This window comes from Haliotis rufescens, unplaced genomic scaffold, assembly GCF_023055435.1.
Source record: "Haliotis rufescens isolate VD_foot unplaced genomic scaffold, xgHalRufe1.0.p SCAF_7, whole genome shotgun sequence".
Lineage (NCBI taxonomy): Eukaryota > Metazoa > Mollusca > Gastropoda > Lepetellida > Haliotidae > Haliotis > Haliotis rufescens.
This window is the reverse complement of record NW_025964361.1, coordinates 39,460,876-39,476,663: the sequence shown is the minus strand read 5'-3', so window position 1 is coordinate 39,476,663 and position 15,788 is coordinate 39,460,876. Positions and strand designations below refer to the sequence as shown.

The following is a 15,788-nucleotide window of genomic DNA, read 5'->3' as shown; positions in this document are numbered from 1 at the left end:
ACATTCTGTTTGCATGGTAACCATGGTAACATCTTCTGGTGGTTAGTGACTGATCAAAACTCCCTGGGCCCTCCAGAATGTTATAAAGGGTGGGTCCCTAAAACAGTCCTGTACTGTAGTCCGCAGCAACATCATAAATTCAGTAATAAAACGAACATAAAACAACTGAAGAAACAAACATCTAACAATCCAGATTAATGAGACTGGGAAATACAAAGAATGTCTTATGTGTCTCTTTTGTTGCAAACATCAATTTTACAAAATACATTTAGTCAATTTCTGAGAGAGAAAATTAACAATATTCAAAGAAGGTATTTAAATGTCGAAGAGAAAGAGAACTCAACTCTGCAATCAGCTTCCAAAACAAATCTATTTGGGTGTGTGCTCTAAAGTGACCAGCAAAGCGGTGTCAACTGTTTTCATTGGCTGATTTGTTTGCCGCGATTATCTATCTTGTAATTCTTAGCCGTTATACATATACTGTTTCTGCTGTTTCTGTTATTCCTACTAAAATAACAGCATTGGTGAATGTGTGAAACGTCCTTTGATCTTGACATTGTGAATAATTAAAATAACATTTAACAATCGGTAACTCACGTTTTATTACTAACAGCCTGTTTGGATAATGAAACACCAGCTGCCCTCACCCCTATTCCAAACAATAAAAATGTGTGGATTGCATGAAAATCACATGCACTGAGATTAAATACATGATGTTTCCCCACTGATAAGTAAGGTATGATTAAGGTATATTTAGACACAGTGAGACTGTAATCATGGTAATGTTTGAAGCAAAATATTTGCTTGCAGAATAAAAAAGTAGTAAAAATGAGTATCACATTATAGTTCTTCCGACAAACACCATTTGGCATGAAGATGCCATCTTCCCGAGGCCAGAGAGAGTTAACTGACTTTAAAAGATTTGCAAAGTATGTGCACCGCCAACTCGTTGTCAACAGATATTTTCCAAACCTTTTCATGTTTTTCATCAAGGTGCTCGCGTGATTTGATGCACTTCGCGATGTTAGACCCGTTTTATCATATGAAAGATCTTGATTATCAATCAGATCGTCTTGTCTGGGCGGCGCCATTTTGTTTGAAACAAATGGAAGTAATTGAATCGGATTGGTCCATAGGATAGGCTCAGAAGGGACATAACTCATAATAACCACTGGTGGCGCTACGATCAAGCCCAGGAATTCCAGCCTAGTTCAGCAAGGGTGGAAACTGGACTTTTATAGTCAGTTAACTCTCATGCCTTGGGAAGATGGAAGATGCTTTCGGCAGGAAAAAGTTTTTGGCACGGAAAGATAGGTGATAATACAAAATGTCTTTGGTGTGTTACGATGTCCAGTTACAGTTGTTGGAAAGCATGATACAGTGGCTTATGAATATAAACACGTCCACATCAATAAAAATGGCTACCAGATAAGTCATATTTTTCCATGTTGATGAGGAATAGCGGATCCCTTCTTTCCAAGATGACCTCTGTCCCAATCACTCACACCCTAGCCCAAAGTTACTTATCTTCAAGAGCGAGGTGAGCTTGTCTGTGAGGTTCAACCTGTGCTTCCTCATACGAGGCGGAAACAACTGTGTGAATGCCACATGACATACCTTTCAAGGACCTTTTGGCTCAAAACACCGCATCTCTGTTGGACATGTGAATAAATGTAGCAATACTACTTGGTGGGGCTGTAGGTTTGTGTTGACATTGGTATTCCAAATTGGGTAGCCTGTAGTCCGTCTTCAAGGCAAGGCAAGGTCGTCAACTTTAATAGTCAGTTAACTCCCTTGCCTTGGGAAGATGGTCTTCACTAAAATTGATTGATTTGACAATAAAGTGTCTTAGGGTTCTCTCTGTGTTTTCCTGTGGTTCTTTTTGAGTTTAGCAACTTCATTTTTAAGCAATGGTGTGTTCTCTTTGTGTTATGACACCACATGTTCAGTAGCACTTTCGACTTTGTCAAAAATTTCCAATTTTAGGGAATCAATCCATACTTCAAGTTCAGTTTTAGAATTCAAATATGAGATGTCAACATAACAAAATGACACTAAAACACCAGTAACAATAACAACCTCAGAAGTTTTGTCTGGCCTTTTGGAAGATAATCCATCATGATGACCCCCTCAGCATCACAGAACATGGAGGCCATAAGCTCCAGATGATGGGACAGACTTTGCCTTCTTTTGTGGTGGTTATGTCAAATGGTTCTATTGGTTGGATTTTTGTTTGCACTCAGGCTGGAAGTAATGAACCGAGGTTTCATCCATAGTCAGAGGTCGTTGCTAAAACCTGTCTGGATCAGCTTCAAACAGAGTTAAAGGCATGTTTTGCCTGGTACATGTCAGATATAAAACCAAAACTTCCCATTATGTCATGTGTATATAATCACAGGTTCCTTGTCACACTCCTTTAACAAAAGATGTTGCCATTATCATGATTAGGTATTATATGCTTCTATAGCATGAGACAAGGGTAATGATTATTGCAGATGTGAATCAACATGGGACTCTAAACAAACAGGTTAAGGACAAATAGGTAACACAGGACTTTTTGGCATTGAGGTATTTGAATATATATGGAGAATGATTTTCTTTTTCATCTCTACTCAGATTTGATCCATCCATATCATATAGAAACTAACTGTTTTAGTCCACTAGTCCTTATAATGATAACATATAACAAAACCCTTAGTAATGGCAAATTGTTACTAGTCTTTATGATACCTTAACTATTGGGAAGTTTAGCAAGGACTACAGGACTAGTGCCAATTTCTAACGCAAATCTCCCTCTAGAAGTAGATACTGTAGTCACAGATCAACTTCTCTCAGTGCATGCTCGATTATAAAGGGGGATTGTACCACTATTCTCACAAGATAAATACCCTTAATCCATATTAGCCTTCCAACTTATCCTGTTCATTTACATTTATACCAAATAAGGAATTAACATCTAAACAATTAATTAAATTATTCTCAAACAAGCTCAAAATATCTTGTAGGTAAGCTCAAAAAAGCTTCCATGCTGAGTGAGTGAGTAAAAGAGTATAACATATAAAAGGTTTGACACTACATGTAACAAAAGCTAGCTACTAGTAGCTGGGAGTATTCTGGGGCCATTGCACGGGTGCTTGAAGCTATGTGCGCCTGTGGTTTAGTAGTAGGAGACAGTTGGATGGATGTGACACTCACATCATTCAGCTGGTAGGTCGTGGAATAAGTCCGAACGTCTCTGGCTGCAAGAAATGAGTCTCGATACAGTGGACCATGTCGTTCAACTCCTTTTCTGTTTCTTCTCGGTCCATTCTGAAGGTCAAGATCACATTTGACAAACATTGAATTAAATTATTTTGTTCACATCATGGAGAGCCACTGATTAAATCTGTGACAAATGTAAGCCATATTTAAACTGACCTTGGAGCATAGCTAAAGCAGGGATTTATCCAGACCTGTTCAGAGGCAGGTATTAAGCCCAAAGTCTGCACATACTGCTTAAATCTGTGCCAAATGTATGCAAACTGTTAACTGACCTTAGAGCGCGGTTAAAAGACGATATTCAGCCCAAAGTCTGAGGGCAAATTCCCTAATTGGAATTCAAAATATCCCAATTCAAGTTGTTATAGTTATAACTAATGTAAAGGCTTTTATTTTGCTGATATCATGATGAAAATAGAGCTAAGTTGTTCCTTCTTGTGGCACCCTACACCACTGGGCCACCCATGTCCCCTCAATAACTTACCCTTTAGTGGGGTCTGGCTTGTGTTCAGTGTAGTACTTGATTTTGGGTTCGGTGCCGCTTGTCCGCAGGGTAGCCACACAGCCATTTTCAAATGTGAATGTGATCATCTCTGAGGACTTGCTTGTAGGTAGAATCTGTAAGTCAGTGATATTTTTTAAATGAAGCAGACATATCTGTACAATTTGCAGGTATTAGAGGTAGGACATTTATGGGTTTAATGCTTTGATATCTTTCAAATAAAGGTTTCTTGTGTTCTGCTCAAGAAGGTGGGATTATGTTGGGCTTAAAACCAATTGGATCAGTATTTCATCTATTTGTGGCATGGCAGTTTAATGTGGGAGGAAGACCCAAGTGATTCAAGTCAGACTTGGCTCTGACTGCAATTCTTCTCAGTGAACTGAGGTACCTTGGACCACATGACCTGTTCCCCCTTCTCTCATCGAGAGGATGTGGAGAGGGGTCGACATGAGTGGTAGCTAATGCTGCACAAGTTGCTGTACTCAAACCTATGATTGTGGGTTCACATCCCATATTTGCCCTGATTATTGTTCTGGGTAACAGAAAGTGGTGTCAAACCAAACTCACTCACTCACTCACTTGGGAAGCATGCCTTGAGTAGGTCTTACAAGAACAAGAACTTCCTGTCATATTTCTGAGTTCAACTCACTGGAACATTATCTGGCTGGCTGTTGTCGTAGCCTTTGCCTGTCAGATCTCGAACATATTTGATCTTGTAAGGGCCACAACTTGATGGATACTGAAACAAAAAGTTTGAATTAAATGGTATTCCAAACAACTTGAATATGTAACTGTGACACAAATGTGGCTCTCCAACAGTATAGCATGGAAATTATGAATATAAGCACAGAAAATATTTTGCTTTGAAAGAAAGGTTTGAGAATTCCCCTATCATTGGTAAAACACAGATTTTTCTTTTATGATGTGTTAGATCCAACACCATGTAAATAGTTGCCATTATGACTGTTTGAAATTTCAGAGAATCTCCAAATATGGTCATTATCTTGCAGAGTTATTTTCACACTGATGTTTGGGCAGTTGAAAGCATGTGCAAAGATCACATGTTATTCTTCCTATGAACCCACTTTGAGGAGGGAAGAGTTACCTTTCCTGGACCATCGAAGTTACGGAGATTCTGAAACATCTTGGCAGTAATGGCTGGGTCATCACACCGGAAGTAGGAGTTTCGTGACAAGTGATAACCGTATCTGAAACACAAACATCAGAGGCAGGGTAAATCTTTGGAGTATAATTACAAATAATGACATATAATTACACTATTCCAACCATCATGAGAAATTTGTTAAAGAATGCCAACAAACAGGAGGTGATTAAATCTGGGCACTTTGATTGGACAACTAACGAGCACATACTATCAATATTTATCTCCATACAACATCTATAACCTACTTGTTGAATATCTCTTCCAGCTGTTTAGCCAGAGTTGAGTTGCCGTTGTACAGGAATGTTGCCATCTCTGCCATCACTGCTGCTGCACTCACTCCATCTTTGTCCAGAACCTTGGTGCCGCACATGAACCCTGTACAACACACACACACACACACATGAACCCTGTACAACACACACACATGAACCCTGTACAACACACACACACACACACATGAACCCTGTACAACACACACACACACACACACATGAACCCTGTACAACACACACACACACACACACACATGAACCCTGTACAACACACACACATGAACCCTGTACAACACACACACATGAACCCTGTACAACACACACATGAACCCTGTACAACACACACATGAACCCTGTACAACACACACATGAACCCTGTACAACACACATACATGAACCCTGTACAACACACACACATGAACCCTGTACAACACACATACATGAACCCTGAACTACACACACACATGAACCCTGTACAACACACACACATGAACCCTGTACAACACACACACATGAATCCTGTACAACACACACACACCAACCCTGTACAACACACATACATGAACCCTGTACAACACACACACATGAACCCTGTACAACACACATACATGAACCCTGAACTACACACACACATGAACCCTGTACAACACACACACATGAACCCTGTACAACACACACACATGAACCCTGTACAACACACACACACCAACCCTGTACAACACATACACATGAACCCTGTACAACACACACACATGAACCCTGTACAACACACACACATGAACCCTGTACAACACACATACATGAACCCTGAACTACACACACACATGAACCCTGTACAACACCCACACACACACACACACACACACACACATACATGAACCCTGTACAACACACACACACGAACCCTGTACAACACACATACATGAACCCTGAACAACACACACACATGAACCCTGTACAACACACACACACATGAACCCTGTACAACAAACACATGAACCCTGTACAACACACACACATGAACCCTGTACAACACACACACATGAACCCTGTACAACAGACACACACATGAACCCTGTACAACACACATACATGAACCCTGTACAACAGACATATAAACCCTGTTCAACAAACACACATGAACAAAAAACAAGGGATGTTATCAAGTGTGACCTACCAATGGCCTCTTCAAATGCAAAGATGACATGTTTCCCATCATTCTGTCTATCACAAGCCTTGTTAGCAATCCACTTGAAGCCCGTCGAAGTCTCCTGCAGACATAGTAATCAACTACAATTAATTTGAGAGAGAGCGTGAGAGCGAAAGAGAGTCTTTAACCACAAGGATATCCCACTGTGATATCATGTGACTTATATGAAGTAAGTTGGGTGAGTGGGTGAGTGAATTTGAACCTTATCAGTGAGTTACCTAGAGAGAGAGTGAGTTAAACCTTTATCAGTGAGAGAGCGAGTTAACCTATATCAGTACGAGTGTGAGTTAACCTATATCAGTGAGAAAGTGAGTTAACCTACATCAAAGATACACCCTTCCTTCTTGGCAATGGTCTGCAGGATCTTGGAGGAAACTGTGCTGGCCACCATACAAATATCACTGTCTGAAAAGATAAATCACTCATATATAAAACCATTCCCGATGAGTCTGTTGAATCATTTTAAAAGAATGAGAAGTGAAATTGTTATTGATTGGCTCATCCTTTCACAAAGAAAATTAGTGCGTTTGGAAGCATTGTACTTAAACATGCAGTTGTCTTTGTTCAATACCAGTAGCATTATTGTGGGGATTATTTCTGCGATAAACATAACATCATCTCTCAGAAGTCACGGACTTACCTTTGACATCTGGGCGACTTTTTCTGAAGGTGAAGAGACTCCACCACCCCAACAGGGCCCCAATCTCATTCCCAGTGAAGATCCTCCACTCACCACTGAAACACAAATAAATTTTTCCTAAATTTGAACATCATTTTGGGACTGGTAATTTATTATAGGGAGGGGGTGTCACAAAAAAATGTCATAGATGGGAGGGACCGGTCAAATATGAAACGGTCGCCCGACCTACCGCTATAATAAATGACCAGTACCTCATAGAAGATAATTATTTTAATAACTCTCTATTCAATTAACAGAATTGAGCACGTCTATATATTTAATGAATTTTCTCGACATAATAAAGATGATAAAGAGTAGACTGTTTATGTCATGACCTTTGACACATCAAAGAGCGAGTCAGTGAGTGAATGAATATTATCTATAACACCACAGTCAGCAGTATTCCAGTTATACCACAGAGACCAACACATCAATAAGTGAGTGAAATCTGTTCAAAACACTGCAGTCAACAGTATTCCGGTTATATTACACCTCAATGTAATTCAAGGACGTTTGGTAGCACTAACCTCGGCTGTTTCTCAGCTACTGCCAGTCTGTCTGCGTCAGGGTCATTGGCCAGGATTACCACGCTTCCATTAGCATCTGCCGTCTGCATTGACAATTTCTGAAACAGCAGAGTTTGTTTGTGAAAGAATACTGCAGACTTAGAAATTCATTTTTTTAAGACTTAACCAGAAGACAAGTGGAAACTTTGTTTCATTTGTCCTCAGAGTTTGTAGCTAGTCCTGCTCGAACGACACAATAATGTTTACTATGTTTACATTTTCTGTCAATTTTATTCAGTTCCAATTTGTGGCTAAAATTGAAGCTATTTAGAATTATAGTCAAAAGGACTACCATAATTGGATTTTTACTTCTCCTCAGTACAATATATTTGCTTTGGTAGAGCAGACTTGCATGAATTTCGACCGCTGCCATGTATACTGATGCATAAAAATAAGGGAACACATCGTAATACCACAGAAAATGGTTTACCATCATTGATACTTCACGGGTTTGTATACACTTGTTCCGCAATCGCCTGTGAATATATACAGACTTTATTTTTGACCAACGAATCAAGCCAGGCCTGATTCCAGAGTGTGGTGGGAAGCCAGCGAGTGAACTTACATCGTACAAAAAGTCATGGAAAATAGACATGCGTCATTACTACACCTCATGTTGGCCATATGTATTCATGGTTGATGGAGTAACATAGGGAAACAAAGCTGTGAAGCATTAACCCGAACAATGACTGAATGGTGAATATAATTGCTAAATATCTATGAACATGATAAACCTGTCTTTGAGGGTAATGTTATTTTGTTTAGTTCAAAAATGTTGAAATGTAACCCTGATGAAAGTCACTAATATTTCAATGTTGATGTCCTGTTGTCGATGTTTATGAACTTTTTTGATAAATATGTTGAGGTTTAAGCATATCAAACCATACAAATGCTAGCGAGGACATTTTTCTGCCTGTTTTGATCTTCATTGCCCTATTTACATAGAAACACAGAAATTGCAAAACATTTGTTTTGATGACAAGAGATGACTTCATAACGAATTGTTCTGAACAATGGAGCAATGTGATGTCATATCTCTCCAACTGCCCAATCAGCATCGAGCATCATTAAAATGCATGTGCAAATATTGGAAGGTTCGAACACTTGTTCAATCCCCTATGGTTAAAATTTGCTGGACATCTGTGGGTGCATATAATCATCTTTCCGAGTCAAGGGAGTTAACTGACTATTAAAATCCAGTTTCCTCCCTTGCTGAACTAGGCTGGAATTCTATGGCTCAATCATAACGCCACAAGTTACTATTACGAGTTACATCCCTTCTATGTCCCTCCTACTGACCAATCAAATTTCATCGATTTCGTTATGCGATTTTGTTTGGACTATGCACAGACTCGTTACTCCAGCCAAAATGTAACTCAATAATACCAGCCTAGTTCAATAAGGGGGAAAACTAGACTTTTATAATCAGTTAACTCCCTTGCCTCGGGAAGATGATATAAAATAGGGTGTCAACCTCCTTGTGATTTGCTGGATGATGCAGTGCAGTATGCTGGATGCCTGAAATGTGGAAATGTTTTTACGCCTTATTTTCTTGCAAAGAGTGACAAATCAAAATATATTTAGCCTTTATGTTATGAGCATGCAAGGTCATTAAGGATGGGGCAAGTCAAAAATTATTACCCAGGTACCCAATCCCCTATTACCTGGCCCTACCTGGGTACCTGCTGTAGGTCTCAAGCTGGGTACTAAATGTCCGCCTGAGAATTGTTTTACCGGAGCCTTGGCAAAAACTACTTAGATACACGCATAAAACAATCTGATCATGCATACAATGTAGTTGTCAGAAATTTTATTTTCACTCAAACATATAACAGACAGAAGGAAACGAGCATAGTCAGAAAGAAATGCAAACATTCAGGACCCACCTGGCCCGAGTACCAGCACCTGAGTTGCCCCTCCCAGCCCTAAAGGTCATGCATTTAATGTGAAAATAAACTCTCAGAAAACTCCCAGTACTGACCAGTGCTCCCTTGCCCTCCTCTGGGTTGGGGTATTTCACTGTGGGGAACTCAGGATCTGGCACCACCTACAGGAACACAAGCACATTGGTCCAAATATGTCTCTCACAACAATAACAAACAAGACATGCTATCATATCAAAACATTGTAATATCTACTTTATATTGATAACATCACAACTACAAAATCATCAATAGTCATCAAGATGTCCAAATACTAAATATAACAAACAACGAGAAAGGAAACACCACACTGATATCCTGCATTTATATATACAATGTATTTGTTACTTCTTTCCCTGACCTGTTCTTTGACTGGTACAGGAAGAGGAAAGCCGAACCTCTGCAAAAACTCGCACGTGAACTTGTACCCCACACCATGCATGGCAGTATAGGTGAAGGTCACTTTGGAGGACAGATTCTGATCTCTGCACAGATGATATTCAATTTAAGGTGAGGTGAAATTGGGTTTAACGTTTAACAAGTATCGTCTTTTAATGTCTTTTGGTATGATGTGGACGTCATGAGGGAAGCCTTCAATCTGGATGAGCTGAACTGGTTAGTGATAGCATTTGCAATGATACATATTGTCACAATGACGGAACCATCAAATAAAACACATTGTGACCACCCAACTCATTTGTCAGCTCTTACAGTAAGATTGTGTACTGGTGACGTACTCTGCCCAGGACTCCCCCAGTGCCTGACACAAGATACCTGAAGTGACAGAGATGATGGAGATCTTTGTTGTACAGATCAAATATCTTATCGTAGGGATCCCTCAACAGCTTGCTGTCAGCGACACAGGATGTATTCCAGGTCGTGGGGAAAGGCTCAAGATGTTCTCTGATGGACGTCGCAATACCTTTGTCGATCGGAGGAATGATCTATAAGAAATTTATATTCAAGAGTGAGTGGTTTGGATATGATGCTGCTTTGAACAGTGTTTCAAGCATATCATTATATCAAGGCCCAAGTGATACAGGTCTAAGACGTTAACATATTTGGTGAAACCCATGAGCAAGGGTATGGTGCAGATGAACCTAGAAACGCAATCAGGCTGAATCAGGGATTTGAACCCACAATCATAGGTTTTGGCATGACAAATGGATGCTAATTGCCGGCCACATGTGCCCCCTTATGTTAAAGAACATGATGAAGACAACAATTAAACTGATTGTCTGGCCTGAGTGAAACAATATTTTAGATTCCCAGCTGTGTCTTCTTCCTTAAGCCTACTTCACAAATGGTTTTTGTTTCTTATTGTGTATTTTCGACAAACAGATTACCATTCATAGGTTGAACTAAATACAAGTTGATGGATGCGAGCTAAGCATGGAGTATCAACACATTAATGTTCCAGCCATTTACTGAAGGGGGCCTCAAAGTATGAACTTCACAGATGTCATGACATTTACCCATGTCAGAAATTGAATCTTTAGCATGATAAGCAAACTGTTTAACTAGAGCCTGTTAATCTGGAATGTTACCTGTAAACCCAGTCTGTTACCTGTAAACGATGTCTGTTACCTGTAAAACGTGTCTGTTACCTGTAAATATTGTCTGTGTCCTGTATTTCAAGGTACAGCATTGGGATATGAAAAACATTCACTTTGTGCGAGTTCATTGGAGTATGAAACTTCATAGAGTGATGGCCAAAGTGTATGAAGTCAGATCTTTACCAACTGTATGAAGGTTCGTACACCAATGATCCCACACAATGTGAAAATTAATTCTTATAACGAAGTCAGCTACCTGAGCTCCATTTGTCCAGTATATTTTATAGCCATTGTCTTCCTTTGGGTTGTGAGAGGCAGTGATCATGATCCCACATGAAGCTCCATAGTGCACCACAGCATACGGCTTGAAGTATAGGAACAGAATAGGCAGTTAGCAAGTCGTCATTAATCATGTTAATACCAGGATGTGTGCAAAGGTTCACCACATTTATGATGGACATCGCGACTCAAGCCAGCAAGAGTAACCATGACTTCTTCCACCATGAATGTGGAAATTACTCAATTCTGCGTGGTCAATCAGAGTCCTCAAATAACAATAACCTCCTCTGATTGAAACAGGCAATTTGACAATCACTGAAGCTAATATTCATGGAAAAGTACTTCTTTATCAGTCATTATTGGTAGGCATATTTTAAATAATTATATGTAAAATAGGTTTATAACAAAAAGCATAGTTGCTGTTACTAAAATAATCAAAGTATGTATGGTAATGCATGTTGGCAGAAAACACGATAGAAATCGACTAAGAGAGTGAATTTCAATTTTTAGGGACCACAGAGAACTTGAAATTTGGGGCTTTCTTCTGTATACTAATAGTGCCTGAATCTCCACCATAAGATCATGACAGGGGTGGGTAAATGTACTGCTATAGGTACATGATCACAGGAGACTCACCACATATGGTGTAGGACAGATCTTAGAGTACTTGTAGACTGGCACACCTTCGTTGATACATATGGTTGCTACCAGCTCACTCCATCTAAACAACGAAGAGTGAGTGAATTGGGATTTACATCAAGCTAGCAATAATTCAGTTGGTGATCACATGACGGTTGTTTCAGGAACGAGCTGAGTGAATGTTGTGGCAGTGCTTTTACCAGTCACCATGTGGAGATGAGATAAACTCTCAATAGGTTATCATGTCAGGTGAACTTTCTAATCAGCCAATCTGAGTGGAGGCTTCTAAATTCACGATCGGAGTGAGCATGGGCATTCAGAGCTTAACATCTGATTTCTATATCTCAAAAACAAATGAAAACAGGCAGTTCCGAGTGGAGACTAGAACAAAAAGTTTTAACTTCAGATTTGGGAACAGACACTGTGATTGACAATGAACTGTGTTGACAAAATTAAGAATATAGCTTTAGATTACCGCACTATTGATCTTGATAGCCACAGCTATGAATTTACAAGAAACACTTTACAGAACTTCTGCTACGCTAATCAAACATTCCAACCAAACAAATCATTATCATGCAAATCTGGGACTAAAGCACCAAACAAGGGAACCCTGGCCTCAACCTTGTCTACAGTGGATTGTTAAGGTATCAGTGATATATTTAGAGTTGTCTTTACTTACTTCTGGCTGTTGTGTCTGGCATCGTATCCCACCACAACACCGTTCTTCTTGACATTCGGAACCGTCGCTATAAGGTACTTCACCAGACCCTGATCAAGATGATTAAACAAATTATGACATTGAAGTTTGAATTACAAATTTTGTAATTGACAATTTTAATTCACCATGAATAAGAATTTCATTAACTTCATCCAGTAATTACAAAACAATATGCCCATTAGTTACAGACAATCAGTGAAGTACCTGAAGTCTGTATTTGAAATAATATTTGGTAGTGAAGTGGCCATTTTGAATTTGTGACAATCAAAATCTTATTTTGATGTAGCCAGGGACATGTACATTATGAAATATTAATATGATGTCAAAATTCACTATTGATAAGTCCAGGGACCCATTCCACAAAGTGATTTTAGCACTACAGTTGTCTTCAGTCTATGTTAAAGTATGGGAATTTGTTATCTTGGCACTAAGATAGCTTTGTGGAATGGGGGTCAGGATGTTTGGAGAACAACATGATACAAGTTGACAAGTGCAGTGAAAATAGACAGAAAGTGAAAACCCACATGACATAAGCTCCTGTTGATGTCAACAACTGGTCAAGTTGAATAGAAAGTGACATTTGAGCAATACTACTGGTAGACATAATTCAAGTTGTTTCTTGGATGCAGTGTTTGTTTGACAAGACTTACCTGTGTTGCTTGCATGATCGTGAGGTCATTCATCATGGAGTAGCCAGCTCCCATCCTTGCCCGAAGACCTGAGCCACAGAAGACACACAGTCATCACAGCACAGGATTAAAAATCATATTCCTCAAATTTCCCAGTGTTTCTCATGATATATATGAAACTGTGTCCCAAATCAGAGGTTTGTGAAATTGGGTTCATGTATAAAACATGATGTATAAAAAAAAGTATAACTAAATCATTTGAAGACATGTTTTCAACAAAAATAACAATTAATTGACTGTTTATCAAGCTAACAAACACAAATTGTTTTCCAAAATAAAATTGTATTAGAATTTTTGTATTTCATTTTTATTTACACTAGCTGTGTATACTGATATGACACAAGAGTTTTTAAATTGGATTCCAAGACTCCAGCTCTTCTTCAGTGGATGGTGTTCACACACTTCTACATCTACTCTATAACGGTTTCAGATGTAACTACTCGCATAGATCTGCACTCTGACGATTTTACCAACCTGCTGTGCCAAACTCCATCCTCTGAAGCAGGCGTGTCTTTAACTCATCAACATTCTTCTCCAAAGCCAGTTGTCGGATCTCGGCACGATTCTTATCATTCTACAATAGAAACAGTTGCAAAGAAAATAGTTCTGGATGTAGTATTGCACAACTTTTAGCACTCTCTTGTTATTTGTGCCACCTGTTTAGTTCCTTTTCATAAATGCTTCACAAAGAGAGGGTAAGTGAATTCAACTTTAATGCTGCTTTGAATATTTCAGCATGTCAGCTTAAGGTAGGAGGAAAGCCAAAAATGACACAGGTGATAGATTTTTGCAATTTGGTAAACAGGTACTGTGTTGATTGACCAAAAATCATTATCAAGAAAAAATCCAAACTACAATTTGTGGATCCTGGCATGACAAAAAGCACAACTCTGCTGTGTGTGACTCAAACTGCTGTACCACTATCACGACTTTAACCCAAATATCTGTAGAGATATTCAAGCAAAATACAGAGAATAGCTGCAATCAGTGTAATCATCAGGTATTAGCATAAGGAAAATTATAATGGTTAGCAGAATAATATGTTTGCCAGTCAAACAGACAGTTTGTTATTCAGTTACAGCCAATGTACATAGTAAACAATTTTTCAAAAGAAATTTTGCTGTCAGTACATGATAACATATTAAATCTGTATACCAAGATACCATATATAATTTCCAGTTTAGAGAGTTCGTTTTCAGAAAAACCAAGGGAGCTGAAGGCCATCACATCTTTCACAATTATTATACTGGCAATGGTATAAATAACACTGTGAATATGATGTACTGTCTGAAATTTGGGGTGTTTAATACAGATATTACTCTCGTTATTTTGTCTTCTTGATTGACAGTACTTTCATGTGGATTTCAAGAGGAAGAAAAATCTTTGTCCAGTGAGTGAGTGAGTGAGTGAGTGAGTGAGTGAGGTTTATTTATCACCAAGATATAGATTGAAATAACTGTTATTTATGAAAAAAATGTATTTTTAATTACGCCATTCTTTACACCAGGGCACACTAACAGGTCATGTTCAAAACCTAAAGACTGACAATGTGTTCACAACAAAATATTGAAAATAAATTCAACCACGGCAATATGCTAAAGTCTGCATATATCCAGCCAAAACTTGGATTCGGAGAGAATTTAATATCAAACGTTAACCACATATTTGGCAAGGGAATTCGAATGGCATGTCAGTGTGTCGGAGGAAGGCCACAGTGTTGCAAGTCTTAGATGTTCAGCATTTGGTGAAACCCATAGTGCTGAGAAACCTAGAAACATAATCAGGGCAAATCTGGATTTGAACTCACGATCATAGGTTTCGGCCATGTTTAAGGGAAGCAACTCTGATGTCCTCTGGCCAGCCCATGGGGATGTTAAAGTTGCAGAAAGTTCATCTCACACTTCTCCACAACTATGGGACAAGGGCAGGTCCTTTTAGGGTTGCAAAAAGTTTATTACACATATTTCATGGAGTTACGATATTGGAGGGAAAGTATGAACAGGTACTGATCAGATATTGGAGGGAAAATATGAACAGTTGTTGATCAGTATTAGAGGGAAAATATGAACAGTTATTCATCAATATTGGAGGGAAAATATTTACAGTTGTTGATCAGTATTGGAGGGAAAATATGAACAGTTATTGATCAGTATTGGAGGGAAAATAAGAACAATTGTTGATCAGTATTGGAGGGAAAATATTAACAGTTATTGATCAGTATTGGAGGGAAAATATGAACAGTTGTTGATCAGTATTGGAGGGAAAATATGAACAGTTATTCATCAATATTGGAGGGAAAATATGAACAGTTGTTGATCAGTATTGGATGG

The 15,788-nt window shown here is 38.9% G+C and overlaps 1 protein-coding gene across 1 annotated transcript; it reads right to left on the bottom strand.

Moving 5' to 3' along the window:
* Positions 1–1,455: 1,455 nt before the first annotated feature.
* Positions 1,456–13,473, bottom strand: LOC125376214 (phosphoglucomutase-2-like). Its single transcript, XM_048388168.1, has 16 exons — positions 13,420–13,473; positions 12,731–12,819; positions 12,046–12,130; positions 11,387–11,494; positions 10,349–10,518; positions 9,936–10,059; positions 9,634–9,699; positions 7,614–7,711; positions 7,048–7,142; positions 6,730–6,812; positions 6,375–6,468; positions 5,171–5,300; positions 4,866–4,968; positions 4,410–4,499; positions 3,743–3,876; positions 1,456–3,309 (listed from the first exon to the last, which is right to left on the bottom strand). Exons 1-16 carry the CDS (start codon positions 13,471–13,473, stop codon positions 3,201–3,203), a joined length of 1,632 nt encoding a protein of 543 aa, XP_048244125.1. The 3' UTR covers positions 1,456–3,200.
* Positions 13,474–15,788: the final 2,315 nt, after the last annotated feature.

What these genes read in the sequence shown, in the direction of transcription:
- LOC125376214 (XM_048388168.1), bottom strand. Translation starts at nt 13,473, where the DNA reads ATGGGAGCTGGCTACTCCATGATGAATGACCTCACGATCATGCAAGCA. An exon ending in TGCATTTGAAGAGGCCATTG is followed by an intron (nt 5,301 to 6,374) that starts GTAGGTCACACT and finishes TGTGTTGTACAG; the next exon opens with GGTTCATGTGCGGCACCAAG. An exon ending in ACTTCGATGGTCCAGGAAAG is followed by an intron (nt 4,500 to 4,865) that starts GTAACTCTTCCC and finishes TTTTTGTTTCAG; the next exon opens with TATCCATCAAGTTGTGGCCC.